Raw genomic sequence first — 25,555 nt, forward strand, 5'->3', positions numbered from 1 at the left:
CTAGCTGAGGCTAGTTGAGGAGATTACCTGCATGGGGTTGGACTGATTACCTGGCTGAGGCTAGTTTGAGTTACCTAGCTGAGGGCTAGTTGAGATTACCTGGCTGGGGTTGGTTGAGTTATCTGGCTGGGAGGCTGGTTGAGGTTACCTCGCTGAGGCTGGTTGGAAGTTACCTGGCTGAGGAGCTAGTTGAGTTGCACCTAGCTACGAGGGTTGGTTCAGTTACCTGGCTGAGGGTTGGTTCAGTTACCTAGCTGAGGGTTAGTTGAGTTGCACAAGCTGGGGTTGGTTGAAGGATTCTCGGCTGGGGTTGGTTTGAGTTACCTCGCTGAGGTTGGTTAGAGTTACTCTGTGAGTTGGTTGAGTTACCTCGGGTTGGTTGAAGTTACCTGCGCTGAGGGTTGGTCTGATTACCTCGCTGAGGTTAGTTGAAGTTACCTCGCTGAGGTTAGTTGAAGTTACCTAGCTGAGGCTAGTTGAAGTTACCTAGCTGAGGCTAGTTGAAGTTACCTAGCTGAGGCTAGTTGAAGTTACCTCGCTGAGGCTAGTTGAAGTTACCTCGCTGAGGTTAGTTGAAGTTACCTCGCTGAGGTTAGTTGAAGTTACCTAGCTGAGGTTAGTTGAAGTTACCTAGCTGAGCTAAAACCCATAAATATATAAATAGTGTGTGGAGGAAGTTGAGAGATGAGGTGGGTAATGTTAGATGAAAGGGAGAAAACAATTGTGCCCATGACTTTAACGGAGAGAAAAATAAAATGAATATTGTGTATATATATTTTATGTATTATATTAGGTGATATGATTCATAACTGACAGATGTGGTGGTTTAAGTAAGTAATGTATTTCAGGTGTGAGTTCTCAGCTGTGGTATGTCCACAACGGAACTGTCAACAAATATGCTCTGGGCTACGCTGTGTTGGTGCCACCCCAAGTGAACTCTCTCGCCTTTCGCTGGCAGGCCATAGATGGAAAAACGGTAAGACATGGTGTGGACTTGGTGTGTAACACTTTATATTAATCTAGTGTGTTCATGCCATTGAGTAGTGTATCAAGTACTGTACTATACTGAAGCTCTCCCACCTCATAACTTACCCTGAAGCTCTCCCACTTCATCACTCCCCTGTTACTGATAGTATGAAACACCTTTTCTCATACAAATTCTCTGTATATCCCTGCACTCTGTCTCAACAAGAATGTATACATGCTGCCTCACTGATCTTTGTGGAGATGCATGAATGCTTCTACAGCTGCACTGTTCTCATGCATGGGTGACCTGACACGTGAGAACAATGTTTCTCTTGTAATAATTTCTCCATAAAGAAGTGTAAGGCAGCGTGTGTATATGTTTTAACAACGCTCTAATGCCTCTTTCATCAATCATAGAACAACTTTTTGTAATATAAAGTTTTGACTTTTATATTTTCCCTTACGTACCATAATGCAGTACGTATTTCCACACATTGGTGTAACTGATTGTGCAAAATTACCTCCGCCTCACTCGAGAAATTGTATTAAGGTTCAATCATGGCATGATGTGTAGGTGTGTGGTGATGTGTAGGTGTGTGGTGATGTGTAGATGTGTGGTGATATGTGTAAGTGTGTGGTGATGTGTAGGTGTGTGGTGATGTGTAGGTGTGTGGTGATGTGTGGGTGTGGTGATGTGTGTAGGTGTGTGGTGATGCATGTGGGTGTGGTGATGTGTGGGTGTGTGGTGATGTGTGGGTGTGTGTGGGTGTGGTGATGTGTGGGTGTGTGGTGATGTGTGGGTGTGTGTGTGGGTGTGTTGATGTGTGTGGTGATATGTGTGGGTGTGTGGTGATGTGTGGGTGTGTGGTGTGTGGTGTGTGTGTGTGTGGTGTGTGGTGATGTGTGTGTGTGGTGATGGGTGTGTGGTGTGTGTGTGGGGTGTGTGGTGATGTGTGTGGGTGTGTGGAGTGTGTGTGGGTGTGTGGGATTGTGTTGTGTGGTGATGATGGGGTGTGGTGATGTGTGGGTGTGTGGTGATGTGTGTGGGTGTGTGGTGATGTGTGTGGGTGTGTGTGTGTGTGTGGGTGTGTGTGGGGTGTGTGATGTGTGTGGGTGTGTGGTGATGTGTGTGTGTGTGTGTGTGTGTGTGGGTGTGTGTGTGTGGGTGTGTGTGGTGTGGTGGGTGTGTGTGTGTGGTGTGGTGTGTGGGGTGTGGTGTGTGGTGATGTGTGTGTGGGTGTGTGGTGGTGTGTGGTGTGTGTATGTGTGTAGGTGTGTGGTGTGTGTGGGTGTGTGGTGATTGTGTGTGGGTGTGGTGTGTGTGGGTGTGTGGTGTGTGGGTGTGTGGTGTGTGTGTGGGTGTGTGTGTGTGGGTGTGGTGTGTGGGTGTGTGTGTGGGTGTGTGTGTGTGGGTGTGTGGTGATGTGGGTGTGGTGTGTGTGTTGGTGTGTGGGTGTGGTGTGTGGGTGTGTGTGTGTGTGGGTTGTGTGTGGGTGTGGGTGTGTGGGTTGTGGGGTGTGTGGGGTGTGTGGTGTGTGTGTAGGTGTGTGGTGATTGTGTGTGTGGGGTGTGTGGTGATGTGTGTGTGGTGTGTGGTGATGTGTGTGGGGTGTGTGGTGTGATGTGTGTGTGTGGGTGTGTGGTGGTGTGTGTGGGTGTGTGGTGTGTGGGTGTGTTGTGATGTGTGTGTGGGGTGTGGTGATGTGTGTGGGGTGTGGTGGTGTGTGTGGGTGTGGTGTGTGTGTGGGTGTGTGTGGGGTGTGTGGGTGTGGTGTGTGTGGGTGTGGTGATGTGGGTGTGTGGTGTGTGTGGGTGTGTGTGGGTGTGTGGTGATGTGTGGGTGTGTGTGTGGGTGTGTGGTGTGTGTGGGTGTGTGGTGATGTGTGTGGGTGTGTGGTGATGTGTGTGGGTGTGTGGTGGTGTGTGTGTGGGTGTGTGGTGATGTGTGTAGGTGTGTGGTGATATGTGTGTAGGTGTGTGGTGATGCATGTAGGTGTGGTGATGTGTAGGTGTGTGGGTGATGTGTGTAGGTGTGTGGTGATGTGTGTAGGTGTGTGTGATGTGTGTAGGTGTGTGGTGATGTGTGTGTAGGTGTGTGATGTGTGAGGTGTGTGTGGTGATGTGTGTGGGTGATGTGTGTAGGTGTGTGGTGATGTGGTGTGTGTGATGTGTGTGTGTGTGTGGGTGATGTGTGTAGGTGTGTGTGGTGATGTGGTGTGTGGTGATGTGTGGGTGTGTGTGATGTGTGTGTAGGTGTGTGTGGGTGTGTGTAGGTGTGTGTGGGTGATGTGTGGGTGTGTGTGATGTGTGTAGGTGTGTGTGAGATGCTGTAGGTGTGTGGTGATGTGTAGGGTGTGTGTGATGTGTGTGTAGGTGTGTGTGGTGATGTGTGTAGGGTGTGTGGGTGATGTGTGTGGGTGTGTGGTGATGCATGGTGTGTGGGTGATATGTGTGTGGTGTGTGATGTGTGGGTGTGTGGTGATGTGTGGTGTGGGTGATGTGTGTAGGTGTGGTGATGTGTGTAGGTGTGGGTGATGTGTGTGTGGTGATGTGTGTGGGTGTGTGGTGATGCATGTAGGTGTGTGGTGATGTGTGTGTGGTGGTGATGTGTAGGTGTGTGGTGAGTGTGGTGGTGATGTGTGTAGGTGTGTGGTGATGTGTGGTGATGTGTGTAGGTGGTGATGTTGGTGTGGTGTGTGTGGTGATGTGTGAGGTGTGTGGTGATGTGTGTGTAGGTGTGTGGTGATGTGTGTAGGTGTGTGGTGATGTGTGTGGGTGTGTTGTGATGTGTGTAGGTGTGTGGTGATGTGTGTGGGTGATGTGTGTAGGTGTGTGTGGTGTGTGGGTGTGTGATGTGTGTAGGTGTGTGGTGATGTGTAGGTGTGTGGTGATGTGTGTAGGTGTGTGGTGATGTGTGTAGGTGTGTGGTGATGTGTGTAGGTGTGTGGTGATGTGTAGGTGTGTGTGGTGATGTGTGTAGGTGTGTGGGTTGTGTAGGTGTGTGGTGATTGTGTAGGTGTGTGTGTAGGTGTGTGGTGATGTGTGTAGGTGTGTGGTGATGTATGTAGGTGTGTGGTGATGTGTAGGTGTGTGATGATGTGTAGGTGTGTGATGCATGTAGGTGTGTGGTGATATGTGTGTAGGTGTGTGGTGATGTGTGTAGGTGTGGGTGATGTGTGTAGGTGTGTGGTGAGAGGTGTGTGGTGATGTGTAGGTGTGGTGATGTGTGTGGGTGTGTGGTGATATGTGTGTAGGTGTGTGGTGATGTGTGTGTGGTGATGTGTAGGTGTGTGGTGATGTGTGTGGTGATGTGTGAGGTGTGTGGGTGATGTGTAGGTGTGTGGTGATGTGTGTAGTGATGTGTGTAGGTGTGTGGTGATGTGTGTAGGTGTGTGGTGATGTATGGTGTGTGGTGATGTGTGTAGGTGTGTGTGATGTGTAGGTGTGGTGATGTGTGTAGGTGTGGGTGTGTAGGTGTGTGGTGATGTGTAGGTGTGTGGGTGATATGTGTGTAGGTGTGTGGTGAGGTAGGTGTGTGGTGTTGGGTGTGGTGAGTGTGTGGTGAGTGAGGTGTGTGGTGATGTGTGTGAGGTGGTTGTGATGTGTGTGGCGGTGTGGTGATGTGTGTAGGTGTGTGGTGATGTGTGGTGAGGCGTGTGTGGTGATGTGTGTAGGTAGGTGCGGTGTGGTGATGTGTAGGTGTGTGGTGAGTGTAGGTGTGTGGTGATGTAGGTGTGGGTGATGTGTGTGAGGTGTGGTGACGTGTGTGTAGGTGTGTGGTGATGTGCAGGTGTAGGTGGACGATGTGCAGGTGCGTGGTGAAACGTGCAGGCGTGTGGCGACGTGCGTAGGTGCATGTGCAGATCGTGTGGTGCGCAGGCGCGTGGTGACGTGTGCAGGCGTGCGATTGCGCAGGTGAGTGATGTGCGCAGGCGTGCGACGACGCGCAGGCGCGGCGATGCGTGCGCAGGCGTGTGGCGACGCGTGCAGGCGTGCGGTGACGCGTGCAGGCGTGGTGACGTGCAGGCGTGTGGTGACGTGTGCAGGCGGTGACGTGCAGGCGTGCGGTGACGTGCAGGCGTGGCGACGTGCGGCGACGCAGGCGCGGCGACGCGCAGGCGCGGCGACGTGCGCGGCGCGCGGCGACGTGCAGGCGTGGCGACGTGCAGGCGTGCGGCGACGTGCGTGCAGGCGCGACGTGCGTGCAGGTGACGTGTGTAGGCGTGCGGCGACGTGCGCAGGCGTGACGTGCGATGCGTGGCGGTGAGCGCGTGAGGTGGTGACGTGCGGTGCGGCGTGCGTGGTGGCGATTGTGTGCAGGCGTGGCGACGTGGTGCGTGTGGTGACGTGTGCAGGTGGTGACGTGTAGGTGGTGGTGATGACGTGCAGGTGTGGCGACGCACGCAGGCGTGGCGACGTGCGCAGGTGTGTGGCGATGAGTAGGTGTGTGGTGACGTGTAGGTGTGTGGTGATGTGCGTGTAGGTGTGTGGTGACGTGTGGTGGTGATGTAGGTGGTGACGCATGTAAGGTGGTGACATGTGTAGGTGTGTGGTGACGTGCGTAGGTGTGTGGTGATGTGTAGGTGTGGTGGATGTGTGTAGGTGTGGGTGACGTGTGGCGGACGTGTGCAGGTGGTGACGTGTGGGCGTGATGACGCACGTAGCGGTGACGTGCAGGCGTGGTCAGGGTGGTGAGGTGTGTGGGTGTGTGGTGATGCGTGTAGGTGTGTAGGATGTGTGTGAGGTGTGTGGTGACGTGTGTAGGTGTGGTGACATGTGTGTAGGTGTGTGGTGATGTGTGAGGTGTGGTGATGCGTAGGTGTGGTGATATGTGTGGGTGTGTGTGGTGATGTGTGCAGGTGGTGACGTGTGTAGGTGTGGTTGGCGTGTAGGTGTGTGGTGATGTGTGTAGGTGTGTGGTGATGTGGGTGGTGTGTGGTGAGGTGGGTGGTGATGTGTAGGGTGTGGTGATGTGTAGGTGTGGTGATATGTGTAGGTGTGGTGATGGTGAGGTGTGGTGACGTGTAGGTGTGGTGATGTGTGTAGGTGTGTGGTGATGTGTAGGTGTGTGGTGATGTGTGTAGGTGTGGTGATGTAGGTGTGGGTGATGTGTGTAGGTGTGTGGTGATGGTGTGTGTGATGATGTGTGATGTGTGTAGGTGTGTAGGTGTGTGGTGATGTGTGTAGGTGTGTGGTGATGTGTGGTGGCGTGTGGTGATGTGTAGGTATGTGTTGAGGGTGTGGTGGGGTTTGGTGATGTGTGTAGGTGTCTGGTGATGTGTGTAGGTGTGTTGTGATGTGTGTAGGTGTGTGGTGATATGTGTGTAGGTGTGGTGAAATGTTTGTAGGTGTGTGGTGATATGTGTGTAGGTGTGTGGTGATTTGTGTAGGTGTGTTGTGATGTGTGTAGGTGTGTGGTGAGGTGTGTGTAGGTGTGTGATGGTATGTGTAGGTGTGTGATGGTATGTGTAGGTGTGTGTGAGGTGTGTACGGTGTTACTGGACCTAAAGATTAATGTCATGAAACCTGAATCCCAAATCTTAAGAGTAACAGATTTATATGTATGTTGGACATACACAGACTGAACCATACAGTGATGTAGGACCTGTTTCAAGGCAACTTTTCCTGGTCTCAGTCTTGGTAATGTTCATGTTTGGTCTTTAGAGTTTTGCTCAAGACCTTTGTTTTTGTATTTTTTTTATTCATTATGTTTGTTGGGAGGAAGTTGTCAAGTGGTTATAATCATATTTGTAGGCACAGAAAGACAAAGTTTCATGAGTAATCAGTCTGGCAATGACCACCATTGTGACCAGCTTGTAGTTATTGTTGTTTGTTGAAGTAATAAATATTTCTCATGTTTTAAATAAATAGAAAAATCAAGTACTACAAGTACAGTAAGTATTGTACTGTACTTGGATATGATCAATGTTGGGTAAATATATATCACCCTCAATAGTTTAGAATAATTTATAAAGTGTATTATTTATTTAACCACATTTATATGATGAAATTAAGTAAAAATTGCAAATCATTTGGTTGTTGGTACTACCCTTGGTTGGTAAATATTTGAGTGTTTTAAGGTAACACTGCCCTCCGTCACTCACATTTTTAACCCCTTTTAAATATCATACTTGTGTGAACTAAGATCCTGATTTGTTAATAAGAAAATTTCCCTTCAACTCGGCTAATCCCCTGGCATATAAAACATAGAAATTAAAGTGTGATGGGGTAGACACAATAACCATTAACATAGGCTTACAATCATTATTACATAGGTATAGACACAAACTTAGTGGTTCAATTCACTGAGGTCAGGTACAGTATAGGAATAATTTAACATTTATTTAAAAAAAATTGCAAAATAAATAGAAAAAAAAGCCCCATGGAATATGAGAGGAACAAATGATATCTCTGGTATATGACCATCAAAGACAATAATGGTGTCAGAAAATTAATTACAGATAGAAAACTTAATTTGAAACTCTCATACAGTATAATACTTGAAACTTAGGATAAACGCTTATGAAATTGTGTAATGACAAAGCAACATAAACAGGTTGTGCTTAATTATATATAGTATACAGGTGAATCCCGATAACTGCCGTTCAAGCGGATTCACAAGACCAATGATTAGTACATGTAGGGGAAATACGCAAGTTTTGTTGATAACCCGGAGATCTAACGATCAGCAAAGTTGGCATGGTGCAAATTGTTGCCACCAGAGGGCTCTGTATACTGCCCCTGACTCTTTCCCGCCATCTTTGCTTTTGTTTACACTTACTATGTGTCTCTGACTTTTGTGTTTGTTACTGACTTCGTGTGTTACTCAACTATACCTAAACACCCCAATGATAATTTTGCTGGGCAACTTGATGTGACGTCTTAAGGCTTAATAAGACCTAATAAGGCATAATAAGAGTGGTGATGGACCAGCAGAGAGTGGTAGAAACTTGAACTTGCCACCCTAGACTGTCCTCAATACAGGTAAATAACATTCTCAATTTATGCTTTACATTGCTTATTTAAGTCTTATTATGCTTGCTCTATGTCTGCTTTATTTTCTTGTTTGACAGTGTGCAGTACAGAGATATATCAAGGGTAGATGGGAGGGTGGCCGGTCCCTAACACCCTGAATTGGTTATGTTCTTATGGGATTAATTTCTTCAATAACCGTTGATTCACTAACCAACCCAGTTCCTCTATGTGTGGGTTATTGGAGTACACCTGTATTGATACAGTATAGCAAACAAAACAAAAACCTACACAGGATCAGTATCATATTACACAGCAACAGAAAATGCATTCTGTATATTTTTTCTTGATGCAAAAAATGTAACTTAAATTGTACAGTCCACACTTATCCACTTGTACCAATGTAAAATGACTCCCATAAACTATATCTGACAGACTGCCGGAGCTTCTAATGTACTAACCATTTTAAGTGGTATGGGATCATCTGGTGAGGATATAGTCAGGTCATCCATAAATGATAAAATTATGAATGTTCTTGGTCTCAGAAGGCACCCACTCACTCAACACAGAGATAAGTTTTGTTTGATGGAGGCAGTTGTGGCTTCTGAACAATTCTTAGTGTTTTTGGTTCCTCTTACAGTATATTGTATGTAATGAACCCAGGCCTCTATACACCACTACAGAACACGAGGTCAGGTACCAGGCCTCTATACCTCCACTACAGAACACGTGGTCAGGTACCAGGCCTCCATACACCACTACAGAACACGAGGTGGGCATGTGTTCTATACCTACTTACAGAACACGAGGTCAGGTACCAGGCCTTATGCACCACTACATAACACGGTTGTGGCAGGGCTCTATGCACTTACTACAGAACATGAGGTCAGGTACCAGGCCTCTATACCCACTACAGAACACGAGGTCAGGTACCAGGCCTCTATGCACCACTACATAACACGTGGTCAGGTACCAGGCCTCTATGCCTCACTACAGAACATGAGGTCAGGTACCAGGCCTCTATACCTACTACAGAACACGAGGTCAGGTACCAGGCCTTTGCGCACTACTAACACGTGGTCAGGTACCAGGCCTCTATGCACTACTACAGAACACGTGGTCAGGTAGTTATGCACCACTACAGAACACGTGGTCAGGTACCAGGCCTCTATGCACCACTACAGAACACGTGGTCAGGTACCAGGCCTCTATCTACCACTACAGAACACGTGGTCAGGTACCAGGCCTCAACTATTACATACAGTGAGCCTTACTTGTTGATGTGCCAGACGTCATTCATGTTCGGTTGGATGTACCTGTAGTGGCTAGGTGAGCCATTGATAGCAATGTAATTATTTTTTTAATTTTAATGGTTGAGGAGTAGAACACAAGATGGATGGGTGTAGTTCAGTCAACTAATTGCTTTATGGACAGTTGCTGTTTTCCATTTGATCATTTACAATTAATTTTACAGATGCCGTATAGCCTGGCCGTTCACATTAGTAACCCTGAGGCCATGTCTAAGCCAGTGTACAACATCAGTGATCGCGGAGTTGTACCCACACCCTGCTGCCTGGACCTGGTCTTGCCTGTACGGGCAAACTTACTACACAGGTACAGTAACTCACTGTTTGTGTATGCGTGTGTAATGCTGCGCATGCGTCGTAATAATAATCCAATACAGTCACCACTTACGCGGTCCCACATTCGCTGCTCGCCACGCTGTGCCCTGCCAGAACCCAGGATGCTCACATTCTGCGTGTGGGTGTACCTTTACACGGTGAAGTATAATTTTTAATTTAGCTCAAAATTCATACAAATTATCCGCCAGAATATAATTACATTGCTGAATTTTACAATTTGCGATCATTTTGAATATAAACATCATAGATTTTGCATTAGACATACAAATTTTAGATATAATGTTTACTTGAGTAAATATGTTATTTTTGCAAAATATATGATATTTATATTCAAAATATTCGGTCTACAAGGAACCAGCAATTATTATATTATCCTAACTTTAGTCTGATTTATTATTTATTACTAAAAGGTAAACAGTCTGGTTCTCACACATTTATCTAGTAGGACGTTGGTGGGGGGAGGGAGAGGGAGGACCGGGCGACCGACCATCTGTTACCTGAAGAATATTTTTTTTTTTATTACTTGAAGAGTTTTATTTTAGCTCATAAAATTCATACAAATACCGACCAGAATATAATTTACATTGCTGGAATTCTTACAATTTGGTGATCATTTTGAATATAAACATCATATATTTTGCATTAGACAAAATTTTTAGATAAAATGTTTAATCTGAGTAATGTGTTATCTTTTGTGCAAAAATATTGGACGTTTATATTCAAAAAATATCTGGTTCTTACAAGAATCGCAATGTCAATTATATTATCCTAACTAATCTGAGGTATTATTTAATACAAAATGTTAAAATCTAAATTTTTCACCCAACATCTCTTGAGGGAGGATTGGTGGGGGTGGGAGAGTTGGGACTGACCGCGCCCGGTTGGAAAGAGGGGAGGAGGCAAGGTGGGGTACTTTGATTGACAGATAGTGTCGTGAAGAATATTTTTTATTAACTGAAGATATTTGTTTTAGCTCATAAAATTCATACAAATTACCGGCCAGAATATAATTTACATTGCTGGAATTCTTACAATTTGGTGATCATTTTGAATATAAACATCATATATTTTGCATTAGACATAAAATTTTTAGATAAAATGTTTAATCTGAGTAAGTATGTTATCTTTTGTGAAAAATATATGACATTTATATTCAAAATATTCCTGGTCTTACAAGGAATCCGGCAATGTCAATTATATTATCCTTTAGTTTGAGGTATTATTTATTACTATACCTGGTTTTCCCCCAAAATTTCTCAGAGAGGAAGAGCGGCAGTGTAGTGTGAGAGGGAGAGTCGTGTCCATTATTTGAATGGACATTAACTTGGCGACTGTATTTCTCTATTTCTCTTAAGTATTAATTGTGTGCATGTACCATCATAAAATTAAGATGTTATTTTTACTACAACATAGTTATGTGTGGGTCAAAAAGTGGAGTTTGGGGATCGGCCTGGACTCCATTTCAATTAATCCCATATGTTATGTTATTCACTTTACTGTTTCTCGCTTTCCGTGGTACCCTCCGGGTTACATTAACACATAAAGTGAGGGTTAACTGTAATAATAATAATTATAATAATAATTATAATGATTAACAGTTTATTGAAAAATACAGCAGCCATAAGCTGAAAATGTACCAGTACAGTGGTCCCTTGGTTAGCAAGCTTGTAGTTAACGAAATTTCTGTTAACAATTCATAAAAATTTTCCCAACATGTTTTAATACCTTTCCAGCTGCTCACCAGCTGTAGTAATCCACCAATACAGTAATCGGTTTTAGGGCTTAAATTCATTACCATTTGAATAAATATCAAGGCGATTGTACTATTCAATAATTTTCAAGTTTTATACAGTATTAAATTTTTAGTCATTTTAACAAATGTTTAACATAATTGAAGTACAGGAACTAGTTTTAAGCGCCAAACAGCCACTTGACTCACCCAGAATGGCGTCAGTGTGTCCCTGCTCAGTGGAGGAAGCATCTTGCTTGAGACTCTCTTGAACATAAACTGTTTTATGTTTTACAGTACAATTATTGGTCATTCTGATGTTTGTTTTACATATTGACAATATATAATGCAGTGCAGTGTTGATTTAAAAGAAAAATAATCTTGAATTACACCAAGTGAACTAAAATTTTATGGGTGAAATGGCGTCATGGGGTGACTTCTCATCCACCCAATGCCTTCTCTTCTCCCTTCTCCTCCACCCCATTCTAAATCCCATCATCATCACCAACAACCAGGAGCCTTCTACATGCACACCTCAAAAGTAAGTGTACTTTACTGAATTTATTTTTAGTTTGTATGTAATTTTTCGTGAGCTGGAACCAATTACCCAAAATCCCATTGAAACAATGGATTCGGTTAACGAACGACCTTCTGGAACAAATTGTGTTCGTTAACCGAGGGACCACTGTATACGTAATTGACACGTTTGGTTTCTCGTATTGTCGCTCAATTATCCTTCTCTCAGCCCTCGCTTCTAAGTAAACTTGTCAGGTTTTTGGTAGGTAAACTTACATCTTTGTAAGTATTAAATCATCTTTGAATCTGGTGAGCAGACAATAGGTATATTCAGTAATTTATATATATTTTTTTGCACACAATATCAAAGAACATCTTCATGACTCCTTATGGTACCACAGTACGTCAATATTATCCTGAAAACTTTACTATACTATCATATGTCTTATAATGGATAAGGTACATTCTTGGGGCTGGTCTGCTGAGTAAAATATCCATTAAAAGAGGCCATTATAACATGGTGCATATGGAGATGGGTTCTTACTAATAGCAAAATTAGTCAAAATGATAAATATATCCCTTTAAATACTACTACAGTGGTCCTTGGTTAACGAACACAATTCGTTCCAGAAGGTCGTTCGTTAACTTGAATCCATTGTTTCAATGGGATTTTGGGTAATTGGTTCCAGCTCACCGAAAATTACATACAAACTAAAAATAAATTCAGTAAAGTACACTTACTTTGGGGTGTATTGAAGGTTCCTGGTTGATGATGATGATGATGGGAATTAGAAGTGGGGCTGGAGGAGAAGGGAGAAGAGAAGAAAGTGGGGACAGAGGAGAAATCACCTTTCAGAGGACCCTTGCTTGATGTAGTAATTTCACCAAAAAAATTTTAAATTCACTAGGTGTAATTCTAGATTATTTTATTTAAATCAACACTGCACTGTGCTATATATTATCAATATGTTAACTAAATTTCAGAGATATTAATAATTTCAATGTAAAAATGCAAAAATATTCAAGACACCAACAAAATAGATGTTTACTCCACTGTCCAAAGCCCAACTGGCGCCTGGTGGCTGAGTCAAATAACTTGATGAGCACAAAACTAGTTCCTATGCTGCATATTATCAATATGTTAAATAAATGTTAAAATGACTAATAATTTTAATATAAAAATGCAAAAATATTAAAGGCATGACCTTCTTGATATTTACTCCACTGGAAACGAATGTAAACATAGAACAGATTACTGAATTGGCAGACTAGCCATCAGCTGATCAGCTGATCAGCTGAGGTTCACGACAAAATGTGTTTTTCGTAAGGATTTCGTTAATCGAAGTTTTGCTCGTTAACTGAATTGAAGATCCTTATGGGAGGTAATTCGTTAACCGAAATTTTAATTCGAACCGTTCGTTAACCGAGGGACCACTGTTTTCTCTTTCAGAATTACTAAATAATAATTAAATGGGTCAAAATAGGCTTCAAACATGAGAAGAAAAGTTGCATTTACTTAGAAATAAACATGATTTTCCACCACCGTCTACATACAAAAAGTAAAAATTACCTTATTTCTTGGCATATAAGCCGAACCCCGAATATTTAGCTGAAATATCAGTTTTAGGCTGATGTCGTGTGTATCCTACCCAAACTCGACTCATTATGAGCATTACCGTTATGAGCGGTTTGACGGTCGATACTGCACCGACTCGCCTAAGTGGTTACCTCTTATCTGTTTACCACATTCTCTCCACTTGGCATTTTCCATATCTATGAGGTGGTTGTCTTTAAACCTTATGGTAAAATGGCTCACCACTAAAAGCGAATGAAATCGTATGTCGTTCAAGTTTAAAGTTGTAAGATTTGCAAAGGCATCAAACAACTCTTGCAGCTGCAAGAGAATCGGCGTTAACGAGAAGCAGGTTAGAGTAGAAGAAGGCTGAAGAAAAGTTAACGGACATCCCCAGAACAAAATGTGCCCTAGAAGAGGTAAACAACAGTGGCCCAACTAGAAATTATTCAGTGGGTCAGGAACCGAGAGTGGATACGCCATCACCGAACGCATCATGTGTATTCTTAAATGAAGCTGGCCAAGTCAAATCCAGACACCGTAAAGACTTCAAGGCAACAAGAGAGGGCTTAGGTCGTTTCTAGGAATAGAAAAGTTAGTATTAAGACAGAAAACTAAAATCACACAGAAGTTACCCTGTGACCCGGAGAGCATAATCCATCGTTTTCAATGGTACATTATTCAAATACGGCACAACCACAATTTCCCTCTAACCTGTATCGGGAATATGGACGAAACTCCCGTGAACTTTGATACGATCAGCAATCGAACGGTGGAAGCAAAAGGCTCGAAAACTATTTTGGTGAAGACGACTGGACATGAAAAAACGCTTTACGGTGATTTTGAGTTGTATGGCAGATGGAACAAAGTTGAAACCCATGATCATCTTTAAGGGGAAAACAATGCCAAAAGTTAAGTTCCCGGCGGGGATGTATGTGCACGTGCAGGAGAATGGTTGGATGGACGAAGAAGGAGTTAGGCTGTGGTTAGAACACATTTGGAGTAGAAGGCCAGGTGGACTGAGGAAAGAGCGTAGTTTGCTAGTGCGGGATATGTTCCGGTCTCACTTGACTGAGCCAGTGAAAAATGCTTGAAAAAACATAACACATACTGCAGTAATACCTGGTGGATTAACATCTGTTGTTCAGCCTCTTGATGTATGCCTTAATAAGCTTTCAGGACAGAGTTAGAGATAGGTGGAACAAGTGGATGATTGAAGGTGAAAACATTCACAAAAGGAGGCAATATCTTGACTCGCCACTTGAGTTGCTGTGCGAATTTCTGATAGATTCTTGGAATGCCATATAAACAGAAACAGTAGTAAAATCATTAAAAAATGTTGCATATCCAATTCTCTGGATGGTGAGGAGGATGATGTGGCGTGGGAAGATGACGCCGAAGATAGCGAGTCGGAGGACTGAGATTCACCGGACTGAACCACTAGTTCGGAGGAAGATTTTGAAGGATTCTAAACCATTTCAATTCTATATTGTATTTTAACATTTTAACTGATGTCTTTTTTTTTATCCATGTCTTAAATAAAGAATTTGTATTTCAACACTTTTGTTTACACTAATGTCCTTGGGGTGAATAACAGGTGATCAAGCCACCACGCCAGTAATAGTGAACAAGAGCAGTGCCGGATTAACCATGAGGCACTGGCCTCAGGCCCCCCGACTCTAAGGGCTAATCCAAACATTCGGTATGTTTAAACATACCGAAGCATTCAACATGAATTTGAGTAACGGCATGTACAAGCTGGACAATTTTGTAATTAAGAAGATTTGTGACCAGGTGAGAAGGCCGGGTCACTTGACCATCTGACCTGACCACCAACCGTTGTGTGCTATTTAAAGATTAGTGAGGTCATTACCTAATACCTGACCATTGTGGACCTGGTCTCACCCTCCTGTATATATACACCTTGATTTGTATTTCTCTCTAAGTCTGTACTCACCCTGAAGATGTGAATTACAGCTTAGGAACCGTTGTTTTCTTCTTTCCTTGTGGTTATCAGCATATCCCTGAATCCCTTTACAGTGATTTACTTGCATATATATATATATATATATATATATATATATATATATATATATATATATATATATATATATATATATATATATATATATATATATATATATATATATATATACTATATATACACACACACACACACACAGTCAACTCCTCACTTTACGCGTCCCACATTCCACGCCACGGGTGCCCCTGCCAGAACCTAGTATTTACATTCCGCTGTGTACCCCTTTACACGTGAAGTATAATTTTTTAATTTAGCCTATAAAATTCTATACAAATTATCACAGAATATAATTTACATTGCTGGAATTTAATTTGATGATCATTTTGAATATAAACATCATAGATTTTGCATTAGACATACAAATTTTAGAGATATAATGTTTACTCTTGAGTAAATATACATTCTTTTGTGCAAAATATATGATATTTATATTCAAAATATTCTCGGTCTTACAAGGAATCCAGCAATGTCAATTATATTATCCAAAACTTTAGTCTGATTTATTATTTATTACTAAAAAGGTAAACAGTCTGGTATTCCCACACATTTATCTAGTAGACGCGGTGGGGGTGGGGGAGGAGGGAGGACCGCTAATCGACCATCTGTTAACAGGTGAATATTTTTTTTATTAACTGAAGATTTTGTTTTAGCCTAAAATTCATATACAAATTACTCAAGCAGAATATAATTTACATTGCTGAATTCTGTTAATTTATACTACTCTTGAATATAAACATCATATATTTTAAATACAAAATTTTTAGATAAAATGTTTAATCTGAGTAAGTATGTTATCTTTTGTGCAAAAAATATATGACGTTTATATTCAAAATATTCCTGGTCTTACAAGGAATCCAGCAATGTCAATTATATTATCCTAACTTTAATCTGAGGTATTATTTAATACAAAAATGTTAAATCAAATTTTTCACCCACTCTTCTTGAAGGGAGTACTGGTGGGGTGGGGGAGGGTTGGGACCGACCGCGCTGCTGGAAGAGGGGGGAGGCAAGGTGGGGTACTTTGACAGATAAAGTCGTGAAGAATATTTTTTTTTATTAACTGAAGATGATGTTTTTAGCTTTGAAAAATTCATGTTAAATTATCAATAAAATTGTAATTTACATTGCTGAATTTGCTAATTTATACTATTTTGAATATAAAACATCATATTTTGGTAATAGACATAAAATTTTTAGATAAAATGTTTAATCGGAGCAAGTATGTTATCTTTTAGAAAAAATATATACACATTTATATTCAAATATTCCTAATCTGATATGAATCCAGTAATGTCAATTTATATTATCCTAACTTTAGCTTGAGGTATTATTTATTACTATACCTGGTTTTCCAAATTTCTCAGAGAGGAAGAGCCGCAGTGTAGTGTGAGGGAGGGGAGTCGTGTCCATTATTTGAATGGACATTAACTTGGCTTAACTGTATTTATTTCTCTTAAGTATTACACTTGTGTGCATGTACCATCATAAAATTAAGATGTTATTTTACTACAACATAGTTATGTGGTCACAAAAAGTGGAGTTTGGGATCAGCCTGACTCCATTCTTCACTAATCCCATATGTTATGTTATTCACTTTCCGCTGCACTCCGGGTTACATTAACCGCCAGAAAGTGAGGGTTAACTGTATACAGACTAGTCTGTACTCAATTTCTGAAGATGTGAATTACAATTTAAAGCGCTTTGGGAACTTCGGTTTCTTTCTTTCCTTGTGGTTATCAGCATATACTCAGATCAATGCACCTACAGTGATTTACTAAGATATATATATATATATATATATATATATATATATATATATATATATATATATATATATATATATATATATATATATATATATATATATATATATATATATTTATATATATATATATATATATATATTTATATATATATATAGTATATATATATATATATATATATATATATATATATATATATATATATATATATATATATATATATATATATACACACACACCTAAACCCCGATTTCATTTAATTATACGGATTCTTACGGCCCACGGTACTATTTAATTTGCTTTTGACCAGAGATTCATATGGACATAATGACTGCAACCGCTGCGACCAAAAAATTTTTCACATGACGCTACAGATTTTCTATAATTCTAAACGTCATTCCGGCAGAGGGAGGGATTAGTTTGGGTCGCCTCATGCTGCACTCTTACTCAGTGGAGCGCTTTTGTTTGTGTTTACATCGTGATCCTATACTGATCGCTGTGAACTCGTTATTATTGTATTTAATTGACTTTATAATGACTGGAAAGCGTAAAAGTGAGAGTGCTGGTGGTACCCAAGGAAAAGGAGACAGGCAATTACTTTTGAGATGAAACTGAAGATAATAACACAGTATGAGAAAGAATGGAAAACAGTAGCAACAAATCTTAATGCGACCTAGATTCTCACATTCGGGACTATATCCACTATTCTGAAGGATAAGGAACGATTCGAAGTAGTGAAAAGGAACAACACCTATAAAGGAACTATAATAATAAAGAAAAGACAAAGTCGCATCCACTTATATGGAAAATTATTGCGATATGGATAGAAGACCAGATGCAGAAGCTTGCAATTCTTAAGTGTTCTAAATCCATACAGGCTAAAGAAGAAGCCTGTTCCAAATCCTGAAGGAGCAGGCAGGAGATGACGTGATCAAACCTTACAGGAAGCTTTAAGGGTGGTTTGATAGATTTAAAAAAACGCCACAGTCTACACAGTGTTATAGAGTGGAGAGGCAGCTAGTGCCATGTTGGTGCTGCCGAAGCTTTTAAGGAGGAGTTAGATGATGTGATTGTGGAAGGGAATTATTTGCCAGAGCAAATATTCAATGTGATGAGACTGATTATTAGGAACGCATGCCTGACCGATACATCCACAAAGAGGCAAAAAACTTCGGATCTGCTGGCATTCAAGGACAGAATTAACTTCTGTTGGGGGGAATGTTGCTGGTTTCTCAGTTAAAGCCCTTCATGATCTATCATTCAGAGAACCCCATAGGCTTTTTAACATGTCAGCAAGCACACACTGCCAGTGTTTTATCGCAGTAACAAGAAAGCCTGATGACCCTAGTACTATTTGAGGATTGGTTCATGACTTGTTTCTTATTCCACGAGCCAAGGAGTATTGCCCGCAAATAAAGGATTCCATTCAAGATTTTATTTATTTTTGATAATGCCCGGACACCCACCACACCCGGGATTTATGCACCCTGATGTTAAGGTAGTGTACATGCCACCTAACACTACCTCTATCATCCAATCCATGTGGATCAAGGTGCTATTTCTGCCTTTTAAAGCATATTATTACGCACGACCTTCTCAGGCTGTTGCTGCTACTGAAGTGAGAAACGCCAGACAGTTTTGGAATGAGTACAACATTTTGTCAGCGTATAAAAGAACATTAGTGCAGCATGGATCAGGTTACAAAACATTGCATGAATGGAATATGGAAGAAAATCCTGAAAAGATATGTGAACAGTTTCAAAGGATTTAATGAAAGTGAAGTTATTTCTGGATATTAGTAACAAGATAGTGGACTTTAGGTAAAACAGCTGGAGTTAGAAATTGATACTGAAGATGTTGGACAGTTGGTTGAAAGTGTAGCAGAAGAGCTCAGTAATCTAGGATCTTATTGAACTAGATGCACAGAAAGTTGCAGAGGAAGAAGAGAGACAAATGTAGAAGAAGAGCCTGCACTCAAAAAATGTTTTCAGGAAACATATGGCAGAGGCATTTGCTACAATTAATAAAGCAAATGCAAATGTTTGATGACATGGATCAAAATTATGAGCTTATGCCAAAGTTGATAGAATGATCCAAGATTCACTTGTTTGTTACAGAGAAATTTATAATGAAAAAGAAAAAAAGAAAACTGTGCAGCTCCAAATTGGACACCTATTTCAAGAAGTCCCCCAGTACTGGCCTTCACGCCCCCACCAGTGCTGCTCTTCACTCCCCCTCAAGATGATCCAATACCTTCAACCAGCAAGTTGTCACAGTACATAAATCCTGTCTGAAGGAAGCGACATTGATGACCCACCAGCCCTGTCCCTCTTCTGCTTTCTTCCACTAATATAGTCTCCATGTATCCTGTAAATAGAAAAATTATGGGGGCCCGCAGTATTCAGCTGACTACATTTAAGGTAAGTGCTCAGTCATTAATTGCATCCATTCCTCATTATTTATTACTTTACTGTACTGTATCCATTCCCATTATTTTTACGTTTAGTGCAATTGCATTAGATATTTTTAAAAATGAAAAAAAAATTATTTTTTTTTTTGAAAAATTTTTTTTATCGTTTTTTATTTTTTTTATCTATATCGACTTACGACCATATCGGGACTTACGACCTGGATTTGGGTCCCTAACCCCGCCGAAGTCAAGTTTAGGTGTATATATATATATATATATATATATATATATATATATATATATATATATATATATATATATATATATATATATATATATATATATATATATATATATATATATATATATATATATATATATATATATATATATATATATATATATATATATATATATATATATATATATATATATATATATATACACATACAATCAACACCTCAACCCGCCAGGATTCGAACCCACCACCAGGATACTAAAAGCAGTCCTAGACTTTGTTATATTTCACACAAAGCCTGTTCAACAAGCTTATGGCACCGTGAACCTCTAATGGGGACTACCCTTATCACGTAGGTGGTCAGAGTAACGCTTTACCAAATCCGGCTTCGAAACACGAGGATCCATATATATTTCATTAGCCCAGCCCAGCCCAACTTCTTGAAGTTGCTGATCACATTCTTGTCCAGTGGCTGTATGATTGATGTTGTGTTGCGAGGCAAAAACAACACTTTCACAAAGTTAAATTGATACTCCAAAGTTCTGGCAAGGTCAGGGTCATGACCAGGGGCATTATCCATGAGGAGAAAAGCCTTTAAAGGGAGTTTATTGGTGGTTAGATAACTCTTCACAGAAGGGCAAAACACCTCAACAGCCCATTCATTAAAGAGCTGTCTTGTCACCTATGCCTTATGGTTGGACTTCCAATTAAACTCCAAGCTTTCCTCTTACCACTTTCTGTTGCTTGAACACCCTGGGGTTCTCAGGATGGTAGACAAGCTTAGGCTTCAGTCGGAAATCCCCTGAAGCATTGGCACCAAGCAATAGAGTGAGACGGTCTTTCATGGGTTTATGCCCAGGTAAAGAGGCTTCATCTCTGGTGATGAATGTTCTTTGGGGCATCTTTATCCAGAACAGCCCAGTTTCGTCCACATTGAACACTTGCTGTGGAAGATAATTTTCTTCATCCATCAGTTCTTTAAACTCCATTAAAAACTTCGCTGCCCCTTCCTTATCAGCACAAGCAGCTTCACCATGCCTAACAACACTGAAAATGTCACTTCTTTTCTTAAATTTTTCAAACCAGCCTTTGCTGGCCCTAAAATCTTCAAATTCTATGCCTGAAGAACCAGGTTGATCTGTCTTTAAATGTTCGTAAATCTCCCTGGCTCTTTCACAAATAAATTCAGTAGAAACCGAATCACCTTTCATCTGTTTTTCCCTCATCCAGATGAGAAGTAACCTCTCTGTTTCTGCAATTAGGGTTCTACTTTTAAACACTCTGGTAGATTTGTCTCTCACTTTCACTTCTTTAAATTTTTCTTTCTGTGCAAGAATTGTCGACACAGTTGATGTCGACATGCCATATTCTTTGCATATCGCGTTTGTTCTAATGCCTTCTTCATGTATTTTTTTTATAATTTCCTGCTTAGTTTGGATTGAAATCACTTTTCTTGATCCCTTAGGCCCCATGCTGGATTCAAACAATCTCAGCACATGATATTTTAAGTTTAAACTGCGCTATATATTTTCAATATGTAAAATAAATTTCAAAATGACCAATAATTTGCTTGGAAACACTGAAGAAAAGCATTTAGTTGAAGAGAGTCTCAAGCAAGATATTACCTCCACTGAAAAGAGAAAGAGACGAACGCCTGTTTGGTGTGTTGACAGGCTGGATGGCGCGCATAAAACTAGTTTCCTTACCTTCAATTATGTTCAATAATTGTTAAAATGACTAAAAAATTTAATATAAAACTTTTAAATTTATTGAATAGTACAAACTTCTTGATATTAACTAAAATAATAAGGAATTTAAGCCCTAGAACCGATTACTGTATTGGCGGACCAATACGACAGCTAGTGTGCAAGCGAAAAAATGTTGAGGTCGGCTCGTAAGAAACTCTTTAATCGAGGGATTGCTCGTTAACCGAAGTTATGAATCTTATGGAAGGTAACTCGGTAACCGAAATCTCATTAACCGAGGCGCTCGTTAACCGAGGGACCACTGTATCACATGTTTATTTACTAATCTTTCTATTAAGATTAATTAATAACTGATTCTCAAAATTATGGCTGTCCATTTAGGAACTTTTAGGCCTAAATATAAGCCCAGCAGGACCTACTGAAAGAAAACACTCATACAGTGGGGTATGCTATAACGAACGGATCCTACTACGAATATTCCTATAACGAACGGTTTTACCTATAAAATTGAGAATTCTATAACGAACGCAACTCCTACAACGAACGCGGATGAATACGGGACTATTTCGCCTGGCGCATGAATATTGTTGTACCGCGACCCACAACAAGAGCTTCAGGCGCCATCATTTTCTCATTGTATAGCCAGTGCACCACTGTTATTGTTGAAATTTCATCTTTTAATGTGGAAATTCGCGTTATTTGTATAACTATTTTGTTGTACAAGTATACAATTGTAACAATGAATCGTCCAAAGCGAGTGAGAAAGCTAATAACCCTTGAAACTAAGAAAGAAATTATAAAGAAACGTGAGAATGGAAGAAGCATTGCGAAACTTAGTGATGAATATGGGATGGCTAAATCGACTATATGTACGATTTTGAAGAATAAAGGGGAGTTAAAAACAGTGCAAGTGGCTAAGGGAATCTTTAGACTTAGCAAAGCAAGGTGTAATGTGATTGAAGAGATGGAAAATTTACTCTTGGTGTGGATAAAGGAGAAAGAAATGGCAGGTGGTAACATTAGTGAAGCTATAATTTGTGAGAAGGCTAAACAATTGTTTGAGGACCTTAAAGCCAAGACTCCCAGTGGAAGTGATAGTGCTGTGCCAGTGTTTAGGGGTACCTGCATGCTGAATAACACTAAGGTAAGATAAAGTACCGTATTTTTTACATTTTCCACAGAATTTTTTCAGTGTTAAGTGGTTGTATTTGGGGGCCTGGAACGGATTAATCCTATAACGAACGAGGTTCTGGAACCAATTACGTTCGTTATAGCATACCCCACTGTACGTTCAGCCGCTCTTCTTCCTACAGTCCATCGCAGGGATGGTGAACGGGCTGAAAATATATCCAGCCAACACTACGATCTCTTTCTTCATTTTCCACACAAGTATCGTCGATGAGGACTTTTGGTCCACAAACATAATGTTGTCTCTGCTCACATTAGGTTAGGATACAGACCTATCTGGCATGTACCTGAGGTGTGGGATGACCCGCACTTCCCTTCCTGTAAACTCTGTAACTGTCCCAACGCTAACATCCTTCAACACTATTGCCTTGACTGTCCCACTGTCAGGGACCTCCTACCACAAGGAGAGTCACCAACTACTCTGTCACCGCCTATTTATTCATAATAATTTAGATCTAATTATTGTCCACTACCCACACTTTGGTGGGTGCTAACTCCCTTTGTCCTTAAATCATATCAATAATGTCACCATATCACAAGTCACAGCGTGTCCTGCAACTGCATCGTCTTGTCACCCTCTGGGGTGTAATAAATAAATACATTAATTAATAATAAGCCCAGCATGACTAAACAGATACTCACAAGCAGCAGATGCAGGTAGTGGGGTGTTAAGCTCACAGTTCACAGTCATATTTCCCGCCTCTGCTGACGGTCGTGTAATATTTCAATGTGATTCTGATCTTTTAAAATGTTTTTTTGCATAATATAGTATTAATGATACATAATTTGTCTTAGTATGCCTTATTGTGGATAAAAATAAGTACAGTATATATTAAATGCATCCTCCGAAAGCGTGAATTTGCTACCCAAGTTTATCAGTTAATTCATGTATAATACTTCTGATAAACTTCCTACGTGCTTGTGTTTGAAATAATGAATGTATGTATCTTTATATAATTTAGCTAAATATCTTTCTCGTCAGAAACGGTCATCCCAACGATTATGAATAAACTCATTTAGAAATACATCATTACTCAGGACAAAATTGGACAGGTTTGCAACAGCCAATCAGCTGTAACTCTTGAGGAGGGGGCGGGGCATCTTTTCTCAGCTGAGAAAAAACGCGCTATAATAAGTCTGTCTGCTATCAATCACAAAAGTCTTTATAGAATCTATATAATGACTTTCATGATTGATAGTAGCACAGTTTAACCTTACTGATGAATTCGCGGTCAAGATAACTTGTACATTAGGGTGGCGTCTAATTAGAAACTTGAGTGTCCAGGAGCATTATCCATCACCAGGATCACTTTGAAGTCAATGTTCTTCCTCCGGCAGTACTGTTGGGCGTCAGGAACAGAGTGCTTGTCAAACCAATTGGTACTAAAGATGTTGTAACCCAAGCTTTCTTATTAGACTTCCAATAAACATGGAGCTGCTGCATGATGGTAGGCTCTAGGACGGGCAGCACGGTTAACAATCGGGGGTTTCATCAAGAAATCACCACTTGCATTAGCTGTGAATATAACTGTAATCCTGTCCTTTGAAGTCTTTATGCCCCTTGCCTGTTTTTCATCCTTGGCAATGAAAGTGGTCCTAGGAGAACGCTTCCAGAAAATGCCAGTTTCTTCACAATTGAAGATCTGGTCTCGGCAATAAGCACCCTCTTTCACAAGAGCTTTAAAGACAGGTAGATATTTTTCTGCTGTTATGACATCAGCTGATGCACTCTCCCCATGGTAGTGGGCAAACTTGACTTCACAACGTTTCTTAAAGGCAGCCAACCAAACAACAGAAGCATTGAACGATGGTGGAGAGTTAACGTGTTTCTTCTGTACAACTGCAGCGTAATAAACACATGCCTGATGCCTTATCTGTGGCCCACACAGGCCGCCCTGCTCACGGTGTCTTCTTTCCACCCATTTGTGAAGGTAATGTTTTGTGATAACAAGCAGTAGGTTTCGTTGTGAATTATCGGAGAATGTCCTGTTACTAGAAAATCTTGAGAATACATTCACAGAATCAGTTAAGGCTTCCTTGTTCTTCTTAAGGGAACGTATAGTTGATTCGGGGCAGTTGAACCTATGCATGGGTTCACAGGTACGAGCACCACATTTGATCGTCTCGAGCATCTCTCGTTTTATTTCAAGGATGTATTTCCTCTTCTGACTCCCTTACAGTAGTCACGCTTGGCATGCAGCTTTCCTTGTTGACTACGGTGACCATCTTCACCATCTCTGTGGCCAACATCACGCACCTCACTCATTGTTAACGCTCTAGAATTTCGAGAAACTTAAGCACAATGGGTTATATAATCTAAGGTCAATGTGTCGCGCGCTATTGCTTACTCAAAATGCCGTAAACAAACAAAGATGGCAGATAACAAATGGACTGCGACAGTGGGTAGGTTGTTTGTTGCTTGTGAACCTATTTTCGTCTTTTTCCAGGTAAAATATTGAGGCTTTCCCTGTCACTGAGAATAAATCTTGTTTATTCTCATATGTTACATTATTTGATATATGGATGTTGACTTTACGAATAATTTTCAAGAAACCTGACCCATTCATATAGTGAGTCTAAACAATGCATCTCGCATGTAGCGGCCTAATTGCAGTTGAACAGGCACGGAGCTGTAAATAAACAGGATGGCCTGCTTTTTCCTGTATCATCTACTGTTTTGACCGTTTTATAAGAAATTATCATGTAGATAGTGTAACCGCCAATCAGACGGTTAGAGGGTGAATGATACTTCTCACGTCATACATGAACATTATAATTCGGTCAAACCTGTTGAATACAATTCATTT

The 25,555-nt window shown here is 40.9% G+C and overlaps 2 protein-coding genes across 2 annotated transcripts in view; one reads left to right on the forward strand and one right to left on the reverse strand.

Annotated features, from left to right (window-relative positions):
* The window catches only part of LOC121862007, a 101,044-nt gene that overhangs the window by 40,122 nt on the left and 35,367 nt on the right, over nucleotides 1-25,555 (forward strand). Inside the window, exons 2-3 of the mRNA XM_042359936.1 lie at nucleotides 849-976; nucleotides 9,413-9,552. The gene's annotated coding sequence lies outside the window, so the exon portion shown is untranslated. The remainder of the gene's footprint in view (nucleotides 1-848; nucleotides 977-9,412; nucleotides 9,553-25,555) is intronic.
* On the reverse strand, nucleotides 24,161-24,880 carry LOC121862006 (tigger transposable element-derived protein 1-like). Its single transcript, XM_042359935.1, has one exon. It carries the CDS (start codon nucleotides 24,878-24,880, stop codon nucleotides 24,161-24,163), a length of 720 nt encoding a protein of 239 aa, XP_042215869.1.

Source organism: Homarus americanus, unplaced genomic scaffold (assembly GCF_018991925.1).
Source record: "Homarus americanus isolate GMGI-L3 unplaced genomic scaffold, GMGI_Hamer_2.0 scaffold25013, whole genome shotgun sequence".
Classification (NCBI taxonomy): domain Eukaryota; kingdom Metazoa; phylum Arthropoda; class Malacostraca; order Decapoda; family Nephropidae; genus Homarus; species Homarus americanus.

Bases quoted from the DNA above. Each gene is read 5' to 3' on its own strand.
- LOC121862006 (XM_042359935.1), bottom strand. From the start codon at position 24,880: ATGCTCGAGACGATCAAATGTGGTGCTCGTACCTGTGAACCCATGCAT.